This window comes from Sapajus apella, unplaced genomic scaffold, assembly GCF_009761245.1.
Source record: "Sapajus apella isolate SASKATOON/1434 unplaced genomic scaffold, GSC_monkey_1.0 scaffold50, whole genome shotgun sequence".
In the NCBI taxonomy this organism is placed as follows: Eukaryota; Metazoa; Chordata; class Mammalia; order Primates; family Cebidae; genus Sapajus; species Sapajus apella.
In genome coordinates, this window is record NW_022436990.1 from 3,819,911 (window position 1) to 3,835,796 (window position 15,886).

Sequence of the window (15,886 nt, forward strand, 5' to 3'; positions counted from 1 at the left end):
ACTCTGGCAAATTTATAAGACAGGGAAATTTAATTAGAAGGTGCTTACTGATTAATCTAGAGGGATTTCACTACGGATGAGAACAGAGCCTTTGGAAACAGTTCCCATGTATGACAGTGTGCAGTGAAAGATAAGACCTCAGAGAGATTACGATTTAGACTTGTGGGGAAGACGTGCAGACGGCCCTCCACATCCCCTCTCCAAGATAAGACTTTCTGCCCACCTACAGGGAATACAGTTAGTAAACAGCCTCCACTGACAGCTATGTCAGGGTCTGCCTTAGCTGCAGAGACCTATTCCAGCCCCCAAGGAGACAAATACTCAGCTCCCATGCAAGCTAAAGTGAAGGAAGAACTTTTGCTTTCAATGTCCTAAGTAAAGGAAGTTTGTTGTTGGATTCTTTTCCAAAAACAATGATCAGTAGGAAGCCTGCTTTCTCAGAGCTAAGATTTTTATATCCTTCAAAAAATATGATGGAGCCTGCATTTCAGGATGATTTGGCATATGATCTTACCCAAGATCACCCCCTCTTGGGTGATCTAATGAATCTAGTGAATAAAAAGAGAGTACAAAGGCAGAGTCATGTCAGCCTCATGTGGGACAACCTGATGGGTATTTCTCACCCAGAGCTTCCTGCTGGGTTGACTGAATCTTTGTAGGGCCTGTGTTGCAGTTTGACTTCCCCCTCTGCCCAATCCTGTTATCTGCCACTTCCTTTCATAGGTTTGATCCCTTGAACCCCAAACTCTACCTCAGCATCTGCTTCTAGAGGACCTAACCTCAGAAGCTGGTGATCCACAGGCACAAAAAGAGGAGATGACAGAACATACATGTTTTGACTTGGCTGGTCTCGACCTCCTGACTTTAGGTTATCTACCCATTTAGGTCTCCCAAAGTGCAGGGATTACAGACGTGAGCCACTGTGCCCAGCCAATGGCTTTTCTTATGTTTGTTGTTTTGTGTCACTGAAGACCACCTTGTAATTCTACCACTTTTTCCAATTCTATCTGTATCAGTAAGAATTTTACCAGGAAATAGATGGACATTCAATTTTAAAGGGATAGCACTCCTCAATGATTGAGGAGAATTTAATGAAAGGACTATTTACAAAGGTGAGGACAGGATTAAGGGAAACCAACAAAGGATGTAACATTCCCAGGCATGAAGGAATGGTGACCATTGACTGGAGAGAACTTAGGAGAGGACGGCCCAACAGGAACTTGAAGTCTTCAGTAAAGGAAATCAGTCAAGACAACCTCACCCTGCTCCCACCTTCTGATCTCCTGATGGAGCCTCCCACTTACCAAACCCAGCCAAGTGTCAGCAAATAAGGGAACCCATCGAAGCAGTCCTAAAAGTCTGTGCTCCAGGGACACAGAGCAGAATGGCAGAATGAAGAGTGGATTAGGAGGGGCAAAAAGAGAATACTCCCACATACGGTCATTATTACTTTACAAGTTGTTTCAGAATAATAGTATGCAGCATTCTTTACATCCAAGACATGTGTATGATTATTTGCTGATCAGGGAACCAAATTGATTAGTCTCATCAATAAGCAGGAAAGAAAATTAATGTTTGTTGAGCACCAACTTTGAACAAGTGAGCTTAATATTTCACATACAAATCTCACCTTCCAGGATAGGCATTATTTGTTGAACGTCCATGATGTATCAGGCATTCTTCTAGGGACTGGAGATACAGAAATGAACAGGACAAAGTTCCAGCTCTCATGGACCTTGCGTGCTTACGAAGGGAGACAGACAAGAACAAGTAAACAAGATAACTTCAGGTAGTGATAAGTTACTATGGAGAAAAATGTCTATTTAGATAAGGTTGTCTGGGAAGGCATCACTGGACTGACATTTGATTTAAGATGGGGGAGTGGGGAGACAGAATTACTGTGCAAAGGAAAGAATTAATGAGGAGGTTATACCTCATTGTCTGAAGCTTCATTACCCCAGATTTAAAGAAAAAATAAAAAAGGCATGCAAATGTATGACAGTATGTCAGAAAAATGACTTTGGCCAGTCATGGTGGCTCACCCCTGCAATCCCAACACTTTGGGAGGCTGAGGCAGGCAGTTCATCTAAAGTCAGGAGTTTGAGACCAGCTTTGCCAGCCAGCATGGTGAAAGCCCATCTCTACATACACACACACACACACACACACACACACACACACACGCACACAGAATTAGCTGAGCATGAAGCATGCACTTGTAGTCCCAGCTACTCGAGAGGCTAAGGCAGGAGAATCACTTGAATTTGGAGGCAGAGCTTGCAGTGAACTGACATCACTCTGCTGCACTCCAGTGTGGGTGACAGAGCGAGATTCTGTCTCTGAAAAAAAGAAAGAAAGCATGGCCTTAAGGTAAAAATGAACTTGACCTATATATTCAAGAAGCATCAAGGCAAGTGAAGAGTAATAGGAGATGAAACAAGAGGCACAGACAGAAGAAACCCAATCATTCAGGGACTTTTTGCTGTGTAATTGTGGAGTGTGAGTTGTATTCTAAGTACAATGGGAAGTCATAGGAAGTTTTAAGAAAGAGTGTAATATGATTTGTGTTTTATCATACAATGTTTTTTTTTTCTTTGCTAACTCTTACATAGTCTTTAGGTGTCTTAGGTTCTTAGGTTAAATTACTTCATAAATATGCTACTCAATAACTTTTTAATGAATGAATACATGCATGAATGAATGAATGGATTCCTTTTCAAGAAGTCATTCTTCATGACTAAATGAAATTCTGCATTCAGTTGTGTAGCTCAACTGCTCTCTCTCACATTTCAAAAAAATTCAATTATTCCTTTTGATTAATTTTTTTCAATCACATCTAGCTTTTCCCATATCCATCTTTGTCACTGGATTGATATTAGTAGTAGCAGAAAAAGTCCAAATATCCAGCATGCAAAGCTGTGAAAAGCCTTTGGATTCCCAAATACTTCAGGAATGTTGGACAAGGTCCTGTATATGCATAGGTTAATGAGCAACAGCCTAGAAATATTTAATATTCCTACTAATTTCCAATCATCAAGAGCCCAGATGTCTGTAAAGAACTCAGATGGGCTTGACCAGTGGCTCACGCCTTTAATCCCAGCACTTTGGGAGGCCAAAGAGTGCAGATCACTTGAGCACAGGAGTTCAAGACCAGCTTGGCCAAAATGGCAAAACCCCAACTCTACTAAAAATACAACAATTAGTCAGGCGTGGTAGTGCCTGCCTGTAATCCCAGCTTTTTTGGAAACTGAGGCAAGAGAATCGCTTGAACTTAGGAGGCAGAGGTTGCAGTGAGCCAAGATTACGCCATTACACACCAGCCTGGATAACAAGAGTGAAACCAAAAAAGAAAAAAAAGAACTCAGATGGGCAAATTTAAGATACTTTTATACCATTCTTTCCAAAATCATCCTCCTTCATTCCTTGTAGCCATCCCTTTCCCATTTATGTACCCTTTCCTCTCGCTTGCCTTTTTGGTGTCCATAGTACTAGATACGTCCTGCCCTCAACTTTCTTTACAAAACAAATTAGACCATGCACAGTGGCTCACGCCTATAATCCCAGCACTTTGGGAGGCCAAGGTGGGCAGATCACCTGAGGTCGGGAGTAAGAGACCAGCCTGATCGACGTGGAGAAACCCTGTCTCTACTAAAAATACACAATTAGTCAGGCATGGTGGCACATGCCTGTAATCCCAGCTACTATGGAGAATGAGGCAAGAGAATCGCTTGAACCTGAGAGACAGAGGTTGCCCTGAGCCGAGACTGCACCGTGGCTCTCCAGCTTGGGAAACAAGAGCAAAACTCTGTCTGAAAATAAATAAATAAGAAAACAATGAATTTACTCACAAAAAAGTCAGTAATTTAATATTTATGCTTCCCCCAAATAATTAGATTTTAAAAAGCATGTATAGCATAAAATTTCTACATGGAAATAGATAAGTTATTTATGATTGTTACTTATTTTATCCACATTTTTCAAAGGTGTATAAAATAGAAATACCTTGAAAGCCAGGTGCAGTGGCTAATGCCTGTAATCCCAGCACTTTGGGAGGCAGGAGGAATGCTTGAGGCCGGAATTCAAAACCAGCCTAAGCAACATAGCAATACCCTCTCTCTACAAAAAATAAAAATAAATAAAAGCCAGGCATGGTGACACCTACCTGTGGTCCCAGCTACTCAGGAGTCTGAGGTGGAAGGATCACTTGAGTCTAGGAGGCAGAGGTGACTCCAGCCACGGTGACAGAGTGAGACTCTGTCTCAAAAAAAACTCTAAAAAAACCCTTGATCTGATACTATTATTTTCCTTCTTTTTTTTTTTTCTCTCTCTCCCCCCTTCTTCAGATTTCCCTGGGACATAGAAATAAACAACCCCTTTGCCAATGAAGTCATGCTAAATCTTGGCAAACTACTTAGCCTCTTGTAGCTTCAAAGTACATTCAATCTTGGGGTCCTCCTGCCATTCTGGTTGATTTTTTTACATTTGCATACAGTAAAATTAACTCTTTGTGGTAAAAGTATACAGTTCTATGGGTTTAGAGTATAGTCATGCAACCACTACCACTATACCATACAGAACAGTTCAAAGTCTTTTTGGAGACAGAGTCTCGCTCTGTAGCCCAGGCTGGAGTACAGTGGCACAATCTCAGCTCACTGCAACCTCTGCCTCCTGGGTTCAAGCAATGCTCTTGCCTCAGCCTCCTGAGTAGCTGAGATTACAGGCAGATACCAATGTGCCCAGCTAAATTTTTGTATTTTAGTAGAGATGGGGTTTTACCATGTTGGCCAGGCTGGTCTCGAACTCCTGAGCTCAAGCAATTGGCCCACCTCAGCCTCCCAAAGTGCTGGGATTACAGGTATGAGCCACCTCGCCCGGCCTCAAAGTCATTCCACTTAATTTTTTTTTCTTTTTCTTTCTTTCTTTTTTTTTTTTTTTTTTTTTTTCTTTGAGACAGAGCACTCTGTCACCCAGGCTAGAATGCAATGGTGTGATCTGCAGCCTCCACTTCCCGGGTTCAAGCAACCCTCCAGCCTCAGCCTCCCAAATAGCTGGGATTACAAGGGTGCGCCACCATACCTGGCTAATTTTTGTATTTTTAGTAGAGATGGGGTTTCACCATGTTGGCCAGGCGTCTCGAGTTCCTAACCTCAAGTGATCCACCTACCTCGGCCTCCCAAAGTGCTGGGATTGCAGATGTGAGCCACCATGGCTGGCCCAAAGCCATTTTAAAGTTAACATTTAAGTCGAAAACTTATCTGAATTATGTGGAGAACTCTTTGCTGATTCTCTTCCTGAGGCTTATTAATCCTTTAGCAGAATAGAAACTTAATATTAAGATCGTTGAAAGCAAAATGAATATATCTTCTTTTCATCTCTGCAAGATAACACTCCAATAAAGGTTACGTTTGAGCCTTTTCACCAGTTCAAAGGTGAGAAAGTTTAAATAAATGTATCTTAGCGGCTTTTTGTCATTAGTAAAGAGTCAGATCAATCACATGAATTCGACATTGAGGAAACAAAAAAATGCAAACTAAAAAAAAATTATTAGAGGCATCAAACGTAATAAAATACATTTAAAAACAAACTAACTGCTTTTTAAAATGTTGTTTCTCGTGAAAATAATTTCCATGACTCATTCTGGTCCTAATACATTGCCAGTAACTTTGCCTGCTTTTCATAACTGTCCTCCACCCAGGCTTGTCTTAATGAAGTGATGGCAGAGACAGGCAGTGGGTAGGGAAAAGAAGAGCAGCAGGAAGGTGAGGAAGGGAGGAACAGCAGAAGCCTCAGTCTCTGCAGCCTCCAGTGAGGGCTGAACGAGGTGGGAGGGTATGGCAGGGCTCTGGACTGTGAATACTGGCCTCGCCTCCCCAGGTGGCTTCATGGAGCAGATGAAAAGGGAGATGGAGTGGATTCAGCAGGTGGTGCCCTTATGCAAGCTCTCACAGTTATTAATATCTTCCACTAGGCCAGTGCGGTGGCTCACGCCTGTAATCCCAGCACTTTGGGAGGCCAAGGCGGGTGGATCACGAGGTCAAGAGATCGAAACCATCCTGGCCAACATGGTGAAACCCCTTCTCTACTAAAAAATACAAAAATCAGCTGAGCATGGTGGTACGCACCTGTAGTCCCAGCTACTCAGGAGTCTGAGGCAGTAGAATTGCTTGGACCCGGGAGGTGGAGGTTGCAGTGAGCTGAGATCATGCCACTGCACTCTGGCCTGGCGCCTGACGACAAAACAAGACTCTGTCTCAAAAAAAAAAAAAATCTTCCACTAAGCCTATATCTAGAGGATACACTCAATGACCCACTAGTTTTAAAACTAGTGGCCTACCTAGTTTTAAAAACAACAAAATGTACACTCTGACTAACCTCAAAAATAAGCATATGACATCATTTTTAAATGAGGTAATAAACTTTATCATCTCCTTTCTTATGTTGCAATAACACACAATACTCAGTTTAAATTCTTTTTTTGTCTCAGAGTGTATGATATCATTTTAATTCATAAAACTCTTACTGATTAACAAGATACTACTGATGATAACAAATCATTTGAGGAGGTGCTTTCCAAGGCTTTGACCACCAACAAAAATGTACTCCACTAAACCCATTGTGATTATACTACTAAATACATTCATCCCTTTAGACTCATGAGGAACAACAACTTTATCTCACAATAGTTGCATAAAAGGCAATCACATAATGAATGACTCAGCATTTTTATTACTATTACCTAAGAATTTATTTACATTTCCTCAAGGCTCAAAATATTTTCAAACACTATTTGGCTCATACATTTATGTGTATGAGCCTACATTTTTCATTACAAGCTATCACAAAACAACCTTCTTAAGTATATGTTTCCTCCACCAAGTAATATTTTACTTTATATTAAATCATCAGGATCCAAGGCAATTTTTACTGACTTACAAAACTTCCATGGGGCCAGATTGCTCGTTGAGATCTATGCCATGATATCATCGTGGCCAGTCAATCTGAGAAGTTGACTGTACATCACAAGTTATGATTTCTTCCTGGGTCCTGTGGGATTATATTTAGTTTCTTCATCTCCTACAATGTGGTGAGAGACTAGGAATTCCTCTTTACAAGCCACACTACGTCAGGAGTTTCTGGAATTATCTGAACATTGTGATTATTGTAGTTGGTTTAAGAACGACAAATTCCCTTCCTACATATAAATTTAAAAGTGTGTTCATCTGCAGTCTTGATTCCCCTTCGCCATGTAACATATAAAACATATTCACAGGTTCTCAAGATGTGTACATGGAGATCTTCAGTGGGCCATTATTCTACCTACTGTGATGATCAATATAAAAATTATTAAAGGCTGGGCACAGTGGCTCACGCCTGTAATCCCAACACTTTGGGAGGCCAAGGTAGGTGGATCACAAGGTCAGGAGTTTGAGACCAGCCTTGCCAACATAGTGAAACCCCATCTCTACTAAAAATATAAAAATTAGCCGGGCATGGTGGCACATGCCTGTAGTCCCAGCTGCTCGGGAGGCTGAGGCAGGAGAATAACTTGAACTTGGGAGGTGGAGGTTGTGGTGAACCAAAATTGTGCTACTGCACTTCAGCCCAAGCAACAGAGTGTGACTCTGTCTCAAAAAAAAAAATTAAAATATTTTACATAGTTTCATTTTCTCATGCTATGCCTTTGAAATCTAATGTATTTTATACTGGCAGCATCTCTAAATTCAGACTAGCCACATTTCAGGTGTTCAATGGCTACAGGTAACCAATGGTTACATATTAGACAGCATAGTTCTAAATAATAACTAATATTTATGAGCATTTTGTGTAGAATAGTGCTATACAATAGTACTTTTTTTTTTTTTTTTGGAGACAGAATCTCACTCTCACCAGGCTGGAGTGCAGTGGCACAATCTCAGCTGACTGCAACCTCCGCCCCCAGGGTTCAAGCAATTCCCCTGCCTCAGCCTCTCAAGTAGCTGGGATTACAGGTGCGTGCCACCACACCCAGCTAATTTTTTGTATTTTTAGTAGAGATGGGGTTTCATCATGTTGGTCAGGCTGGTCTCAAACTCCTGACTTCGTGATCTGCCCACCTTGGTCTCCCAAAGTGCTGGGATTATAGGCGTGAGCCACCACACCTGGTCAGTTTATAAAATATTTCACATAGATTAGAGATTTTTTTTTTTCAGTGAGGACATGTGTTTATCATGTGTTGGGAATAGGTAAGATGAATTCTCTTTTCAGGTAAGATTGGAAGCTGGCTCAGAGCTCATCCAGTCCAATCTCCCACAGGTATAAAAGTGCCCTGATAAAATCTCAGAGGTGGCTGTCCAGTTGACATTTGCATACCTCCAGAAATGGGGCTCTTAATACCCTCAGAGTATCCCATTCTGCTGTTGGACACCTCCAATGGTTGGCATTTTCCTTCTGGCAGCCTCTTTCTTGGGTTGGTGGTGGGCATACTGTCACTCCAACCTAACACTCAGGACAAGAGAGGCAGCTGGGGTGGGAACAGAGGTAGAAAAAACAATAAGTTGAATCCAAGAATGAAGAGAGACATGGCAGGATGGGCAGGGACACTCCTGGGGTGCCGGTAGTCTCAGGAGGCACTGGGGAGGAGGCTGCAGATGGGAAGATTCCAAGCAGGAGGTGATTCAGAAGGCCGGGTTGTCAATATCCCTCTGATCCCCAGTATATTCTTCAGGCCTGAAGCTGTAGAGAGGGAGAGGGTAGCTCTGTGGGAGTTGCACCCAGGATGGGCTTCAGAATCACCTCACTGTAGGAGTTTGGGGGTGCAGAGAGGAATGCTCTGACCCTCTCTGGAAGGATGATGGAGTGCAGTTCCGGGGGTCCCCGGCAATGCATCAGTGCGTCTGGCTCCAGCTCTCTGCAGTTGTGACAGAAGTGCTTAGCCAGATTACAGATGCACAAGGGGGGCAGCATGACCAAGAAGATGACGAGGATCCTCAAGGGGCTGGGGAAAAACTCGTTCTCCTGGCAGCAGCTATCACCACAATATCTGAATCCTTTGGGGCAGGCGAAGGAGAGACCACATTTGGCTGCAACCTTTTGGGGGCCAGCAAGCAGGCTGAGCAGCAAGGTGGGCATGAGGCTGGGGACCCTGGAGATTTTTTTTTTTTTGAGATGGCATCTCACTCTGTCATGCAGGCTGGAGTGCAGTGGCACGATCACGGCTCACTGCAACCTCTGTGTCCCCAGTTCAAGCCATTCTTCTGCCTTCTAACTAGTGGTTGGGGTTACAGGTGCACGCTACCAGGCCTGGCTAATTTTCATATTTTTAGTAGAGACAGGGTTTCACCATGTTGGCCTGGCTGGTCTTGAACTCCTGACCTCAAGTGAGCTGCCCGCCTTGGCCTCCCAAAGTGATGGAATTACAGGCATGAGCCACCGTGCCCAGCAAGAGATTTTGTTTAAGTCTCAGCCTAGGTAACATAGGGAGACCCCCCTCTCTACAAAAGACAAAAAAATTAACTGGGCATGGTGTCATGTGTCTGTGGTCCCAGCTACTCAGGAGGCTGAGACAGGAGGGTCACCTGAGCCCTAGGGGTCAAGGCTGCAGTGAGCCAAGATCATGGCACTGCACTCCAGCCTAGATGACAGAGCAAGACCCTGTCTCAAAAACAAACAAACAACAACAAAAAAAATCCGGTCAATTTCTTCCATTTTTATCAAGGAAGACATGTAGGAAACAGTACAACGAGAGACAAATTGACACACTCAGATTTATTTTGTCCACTTCCAGGGTGCCTACCCATGCTGGGTTTGCCTCACTCAGCTAAGAATAGCCATTCAAGAACAGCCAAGGTAAAATCAGCCACATTCTTTCACATTCCAAATTGCCAGTGCCTTTCTAAAACAAGTTCTGCTTCTAAAATAGAGTATGCCAACATAGGGAAAAGAGTGGGAATGGGAGTGGATTTGAAGACTCAAAATAACTGTAGTATGATTTGGGAATTTTGGAAAATCACACTATTCACAAGCAAAATAAGCATGGTCTTAATATTTCCTGCTGTATAATCTTAAATATCAAAAAGCAGAAAAATTATATAACTACAGTGATGGCCGAAAACAGTTGATAATTTTATAGTATCAGACCAGAGTAGTCTTAGTGCTCCCCTCACATGGAAGTGAGGAGAGTATAGTGCAGTAGAAGATGAAGATTACACTTCCGTCTCAATGCTAATACTGATTTGCTGTAGTGGAAGCACTGGAAGACTCCACAGTTGTTCATACAGTGAGCTTTCTGAAAAGGGAGTTTGCCACCTTATGAGCCAGAATACCTTCACTTTTGAATACAAGAGAAACCATTGTTTCCTACTAATCTGATATACTACCAAAAGTAATCATGCTGCAGTATACATTTTGTTTACCAAATGGCCAACGCTGAGGGTTGGTGTTGTGATCTATGAAAATCCACCAACAGTTACAGAATATAAAACTTCCTTAATGGCAAATATGAATACTTAAGGAGGTTATACAAAGCAAGAGCTTATACAGCATTATCCCCACAATGTGTATTTATCAAGGTAATTCATCAGCTAAGGTTGCAAATAACCCATAAATCTCAATGGCTTAACACAATAAAAGTTTGTCTCGCTCGGTGCGCAGTAGTGCTAGCGGCATCGCGGTTTGGTCCTCGGACCGGCAGCCGCCTTTGGTGCTAAGCTGCTAGGAGGCCCCTCTCGGCAAGCTCATTGGAGCCCACTGTCACCCCTCCGACTCACCGGCAAAAAAAAAAAAAAAAAAAGGTTGAAGCAGATGGCCCAGGAAAGCTCTTCATGGGTGGGCTTAATACGAAAACAAATGAGAAAGCTCTTGAAGCAGTATTTGGCAAATATGGACGAATAGTAGAAGTACTCTTGATGAAAGACCGTGCAACCAACAAATCAAGAGGATTTGCTTTTGTCACCTTTGGAAGCCCAGCAGTTGCTAAGAATGCAGCCAGAGACATGAATGGAAAGTCATTAGAGGGAAAGGCCATCAAGGTGGAACAAGCCACCAAATCATCATTTGAAAGTGGTAGACGTGGGCCACCTCCACCTCCAAGAAGTAAAGGCCCTCCAAGAGGTCTTAGAGGTGGAAAAGGAGGAAGTGGAGGAACCAGGGGACCTCCCTCACGGAGAGAACACATGGATGACAGTGGAGATTCCATGAATTTTAACATGAGTTCTTCTAGGGGACCACTCCCAGGAAAAAGAGGACCACCACCAAGAAGTGGAAGAGATAGTTACGGAGGTCCACCTCAAAGAGAACCACTGCCTTCTCGTAGAGATGTTTATTTGCCCCCAAGAGATGATGGGTATTCTACTAAAGGCAGCTATTCCAGCAGAGATAACCCAAGTTCTCGTGATACAAGAGATTGTGAACCACCACCACGAAATTATACTTACGCGATTACGGTCATTCCAGTTCACGTGATGACTATCCATCAAGAGGCTATGGCGATAGAGATGGAGACGGTCGTGACTATTCAGATCACCCAAGTGGAGGTTCCTACGGAGATTCATGTGAGAGTTATGGTACCTCACGCAGTGCTCCGCCATCTTACAGAGGAAGCAGTCGCTATGATGATGACGGCAGCTCACGTGACAGATATGGTGGAAGTCGGGACAGTTACTCAAGCAGCCGAAGTGATCTCTACTCAAGTGGTCGTGATCGGGTTGACAGACAAGAAAGACGGCTTCCCGCTTCTATGGAAAGGGGGTACCCTGCTCCACATGATTCCTACAGCAGTTCAAGCCACGGAGCACCGAGAGGTGGCGACCGTGAAGGAAGCCGATCTGATAGAGGGGGAGGCAGAAGCAGATACTAAAACAAACAAAACTTTGGACCAAAATCCCAGTTCAAAGAAACAAACAAAAAGTGGAAACTATTATGTCGTAACTACCCAAGGACTACTAAAAAGAAAAATTGTGTTAGCTTTTTAAAATTCCCTGTTAAGTTCTCCTCCATAATTTTTATGTTCTTCTGAGGAAAAAAGTAAAACATGTTTACTTTTATTTGACTTTGACATTGCTTTTCAACAAGCAAATGTTAAATGTGTTAAGACTTGTACCAGTGTTGTAACTTTCCAAGTAAAAGTGTCCCTAAAGGCCACTTCCTATATGATTTTTCCCAGTAAGTGAGGCAAGCAGTTCTAAGATCTTCCACAAAACATCTAGCCATCTAAAATGGAGAGATGAATCATTCTGCCTATACAAACAAGCTAGCTGTTAGAGGGTGGCTGGGATATGCTACTCATAAGATTTCAGGGTGTCTTCCAACTAAAATATCCATGATCTCAGTATGAAAAACCTGAAATCAGATGCTTATGTAAGGAAATACTCACCCAGTAAACCCAAAAAAGCAAATGGATAATGCTGCCCATTTTGCCTTTCTGACGTTTCATTGGAAATCTGCAAGAACCTCCCTTTTCCCCTCCCCCAGTAACACCATTTAAGTGTGTGTTAAACAACGACAGAATACTAAATAAAAAGTTTGGCCAAAAAAAAAAAAAAAAGTTTGCCCCTTGTTCACGCTACAGGCTTATGTGAACTGTCCTTTAAAAGCAGCTAAACCGGTAGCTAAACCATCTAGAAAATGAGCTATCCAAGGTCACCATGGCAGGCGGAGAGAACTAAAGAACTCAATTAAAAACCAGGCTGGCTGGGGCACAGTGGCTTACCCCTGTAATCCCAGCACTTTGGGAGACTGAGGCGGGCAGATCACTTGACATCAGGAGTTCAAGACCAGCCTAGCCAAGGCAGCGAAACCCCGTCTCTACTAAAAATACAAAAGTTAGCTGAGCATGGTGGTGTGTGCCTGGGCAGATACCCAGTAATGGGATTGCTGGATCAAATGGTAGTTCTACTTTTAGTTCTTTAAGGAATCTCCACATTGTTTTCCATAGAGGCTATCCTAGTTTACATTCCCACCAGCAGTGTAGAAGTGTTCCCTGATCTCTGCATCCACATCAACATCTGTGGGGTTTTTTTAATTTAGTTTTTAAAATTATGGCCATTCTTACAGGAGTAAGGTGGTATCACATTGTGCATTTGATTTGCATTTCCATAATCATTAGCGATGTTGAGCATTTTTTCATGTTTGTTGGCCATTTGTATATTATGTTACCTGTGGGTTTGTCACAGATGGCTTTTATTACATCTTTTGAGAAATGTCTATTCCTGTCCTTAGCCAACTTTTTGATGTGATTGTTTTTTTCTTACTGATTTGTTTCGGTTTGTTGTAGATACTGGTTATTAGTCCCTTGTCAGATGTAGAGATTGTGAAGACTTTCTCCCACTCTGTGAGTTATCTGTTTACTCTGCTGACAGTTCCTTTCGCTATGCAAAAGCCCTTTAATTAGGTCTCAGGTATTTATCTTTGTTTTTATTGCATTTGCTTTTGGTTTTTTGGTCATGAAATCCTTGCCTAAACCAATGTGTAGTAGGGTTTTTCCAATGTTATCTTCTATAATTTTTACAGTTTCAGATCTTAGGTTTAAGTCCTTAATCCATCTTGAGTTGATTTTTGTATAAGGTGAGAGATAAGGATCCATCTTCATTCTCCTACATGTGGCCAGCCAATCATCCCAGCACTATTTGTTGAAAAGGGTGTCCTTTCCCCATTTTATGTTTTTGTTTGCTTTGTCGAAGATCAGATGGCTATAAGTATTTGGGTTTATTTCTGGGTTCTCTATTCTGTTCTATTGATCTATGTGCCTATGTTTATACCAGTACCATGCTGTTTTGGTGACTATGGCCTTATAGTATAGTTTGAAATGAGGTAGTGTGATGCCTCCAGATTTGTTATTTTTGCTTAATCTTGCTTCGGCTATGCGGACTCTTTTTTGGTTCCATATGAACTTTAGAATTGTTTTTTCTAACTCTGTAAAGAAGGATGGTGGTATTTTGATGGGGATTGCATTGAAGTTGTAGATTGCTTTTAGCAGTATGGTCATTTTTACAATATTGATTCTACCCATTTATGAGCATGGGATGTGTTTCCATTTGTTTGTATTGCCTATGATTTATTTCAAAAGTGTTTTGTAGTTTTCCTTGTAGAGGTCTTTCGACTCCTTTGTTATGTATATGCCTAAGCATTTTTTTTTTTTTTTTTTTGCAGCTATTCTAAAGGGGTGAGTGATTTTCCACTTGGTTGCTGTTGGTGTATAGAAGAGCTACTGATTTGTGTACATTAATCTCATATCCAGAAACTTTGCTGAATTCTTTTATCAATTCTGGGAGCTTTCTGGAGGAGTCCTTAGGGTTTTCAAGGCCAATGATCATATTGCCAGCAAACAGGGACAGTTTGACTTCTTCTTTACCAACTTGGATGCCCTTTATTTCTTTCTCTTTTTTTCTTTTTTTTGAAAGAGTCTCGCTCTTTCACCCAGGCTGGAGTGCAATGGCTCCTTCTTGGCTCACTGCAACCTCTGCCTCCTGAGTTCAAGCAATTCTCTGCCTCAGCTTCCCGAGAAGCTGGGATTACATGTGCCTGCCGCCATGCCCAGCTAATTTTTGTATTTTTAGTAGAGATGGGGTTTCACTATATTGGCCAGGCTGGTCTTGAACTCCTGACCTTGTGATCCACCCTCCCCAGCCTCCCGTAGTACTGGGATTACAGGTGTGAGCCACCGGTCTATTTCTTTCTCTTATCTGATTGCTCTGGCTAGGACTACCAGTACTATATTGAAGAGGAATGGTAAGAGTGGACATCCTTGTCTTGTTCCCATTCTCAAAGGGAATATATTCAACTTTTCCCCATTCAGTATTATGTTGGCTGTGGGTCTGTCACAGATGGCTTTTATTACATTAAGGTATGTCCCTTGTATGCTGATTTTGCTGAGGGTTTTAATCATAAAGGGATGCTGGATTTTGTCAAATGCTTTTCTTCATGTGATTTTTGTTTTTAATTCTGTTTACGTGGTGTATCACATTTATTGATTAGCATGTGTTAAACCATCCCTGCATCCCTGGTATGAAACTCATTTGATTATGGTGGATTATCTTTTTGATATGTTGTTGGATTCGGGTAGCTAGTATTTTGTTAAGAATTTTAGCTTCTATGTTCATCAAGGTTACCAGTCTATAGTTTTCTTTTTTGGTTATGTCCTTTCCTGGTTTTGGTATTAGGGTGATGCTGGCTTCATAGAATGAATTACAGAAGGCTCCTTCTTTCTCTATCTTGTGGAATAGTGTCAAAAGGATTGATACCAATTCTTCTTTGAATGTCTGATAGAATTCTGCTGTGAATCCATCTGGTCTTTGACATTTTTTTGTTCATAGTTACTAAACTACCATTTCAATCTTGCTGCTTGTTATTGGTCTGTTTAGAATATCTAATTCTTCCTGATTTAAGCTAGGAGGGTTGTACTTTTCCAGGAATTTATCTATCTCTTCTAAGTTTTCTAGTTTATGTGCGTAATGGAGTTCATAGTAGCTCTGAATGCTCTTTTGTATTTCAGTGGTGTCTGTTGTAATATTTCCTGTTTTGTTTCTTAATGAGGTTATTTGGATTTTTCTATCCTCTTTTCTTAGTTAAGCTTGTTAATGGGCTATCAATTTTATTCATCTTTTCAAAAAAACAGCTTTTTGTTTCATTTGTCTTTTGTATTTTTTTGTTTGTTTGTTTCAATTTTATTTAGTTCTGCTCTGATATTGGTTATTTCCTTTCTTCTGCTGGGTTTGGGTTTGGTTTGTTCTCATTTCTCTAATTCCTTGAGGTATGACCTTACAATGTCAGTTTGTGATCTTTCAGTCTTTTTGATGTAGGTGCCTGGGTCTATGAACTTTCCTCTTAGCACCACCTTTGCTGTATCCCGGAGGTTTTGATAGGTTAGGTTATTCTTGTTCAGTTTGAAGAATTTTTTAACTCCCATCTTTAT

General features: G+C 41.7%; 1 protein-coding gene and 1 pseudogene across 1 annotated transcript; one reads left to right on the forward strand and one right to left on the reverse strand.

Moving 5' to 3' along the window:
• Nucleotides 1-8,302: 8,302 nt before the first annotated feature.
• On the reverse strand, nt 8,303-9,116 carry LOC116526368 (annotated as a pseudogene).
• A 1,467-nt stretch (nt 9,117-10,583) lies between these two features.
• On the forward strand, nt 10,584-11,833 carry LOC116526231 (RNA-binding motif protein, X chromosome-like). Its single transcript, XM_032242493.1, is given in 2 exon segments — nt 10,584-11,409; nt 11,412-11,833. Coding segments are annotated over 2 exon segments (1,032 nt in total). The 5' UTR covers nt 10,584-10,799.
• The last annotated feature ends 4,053 nt before the right edge of the window (nt 11,834-15,886 follow it).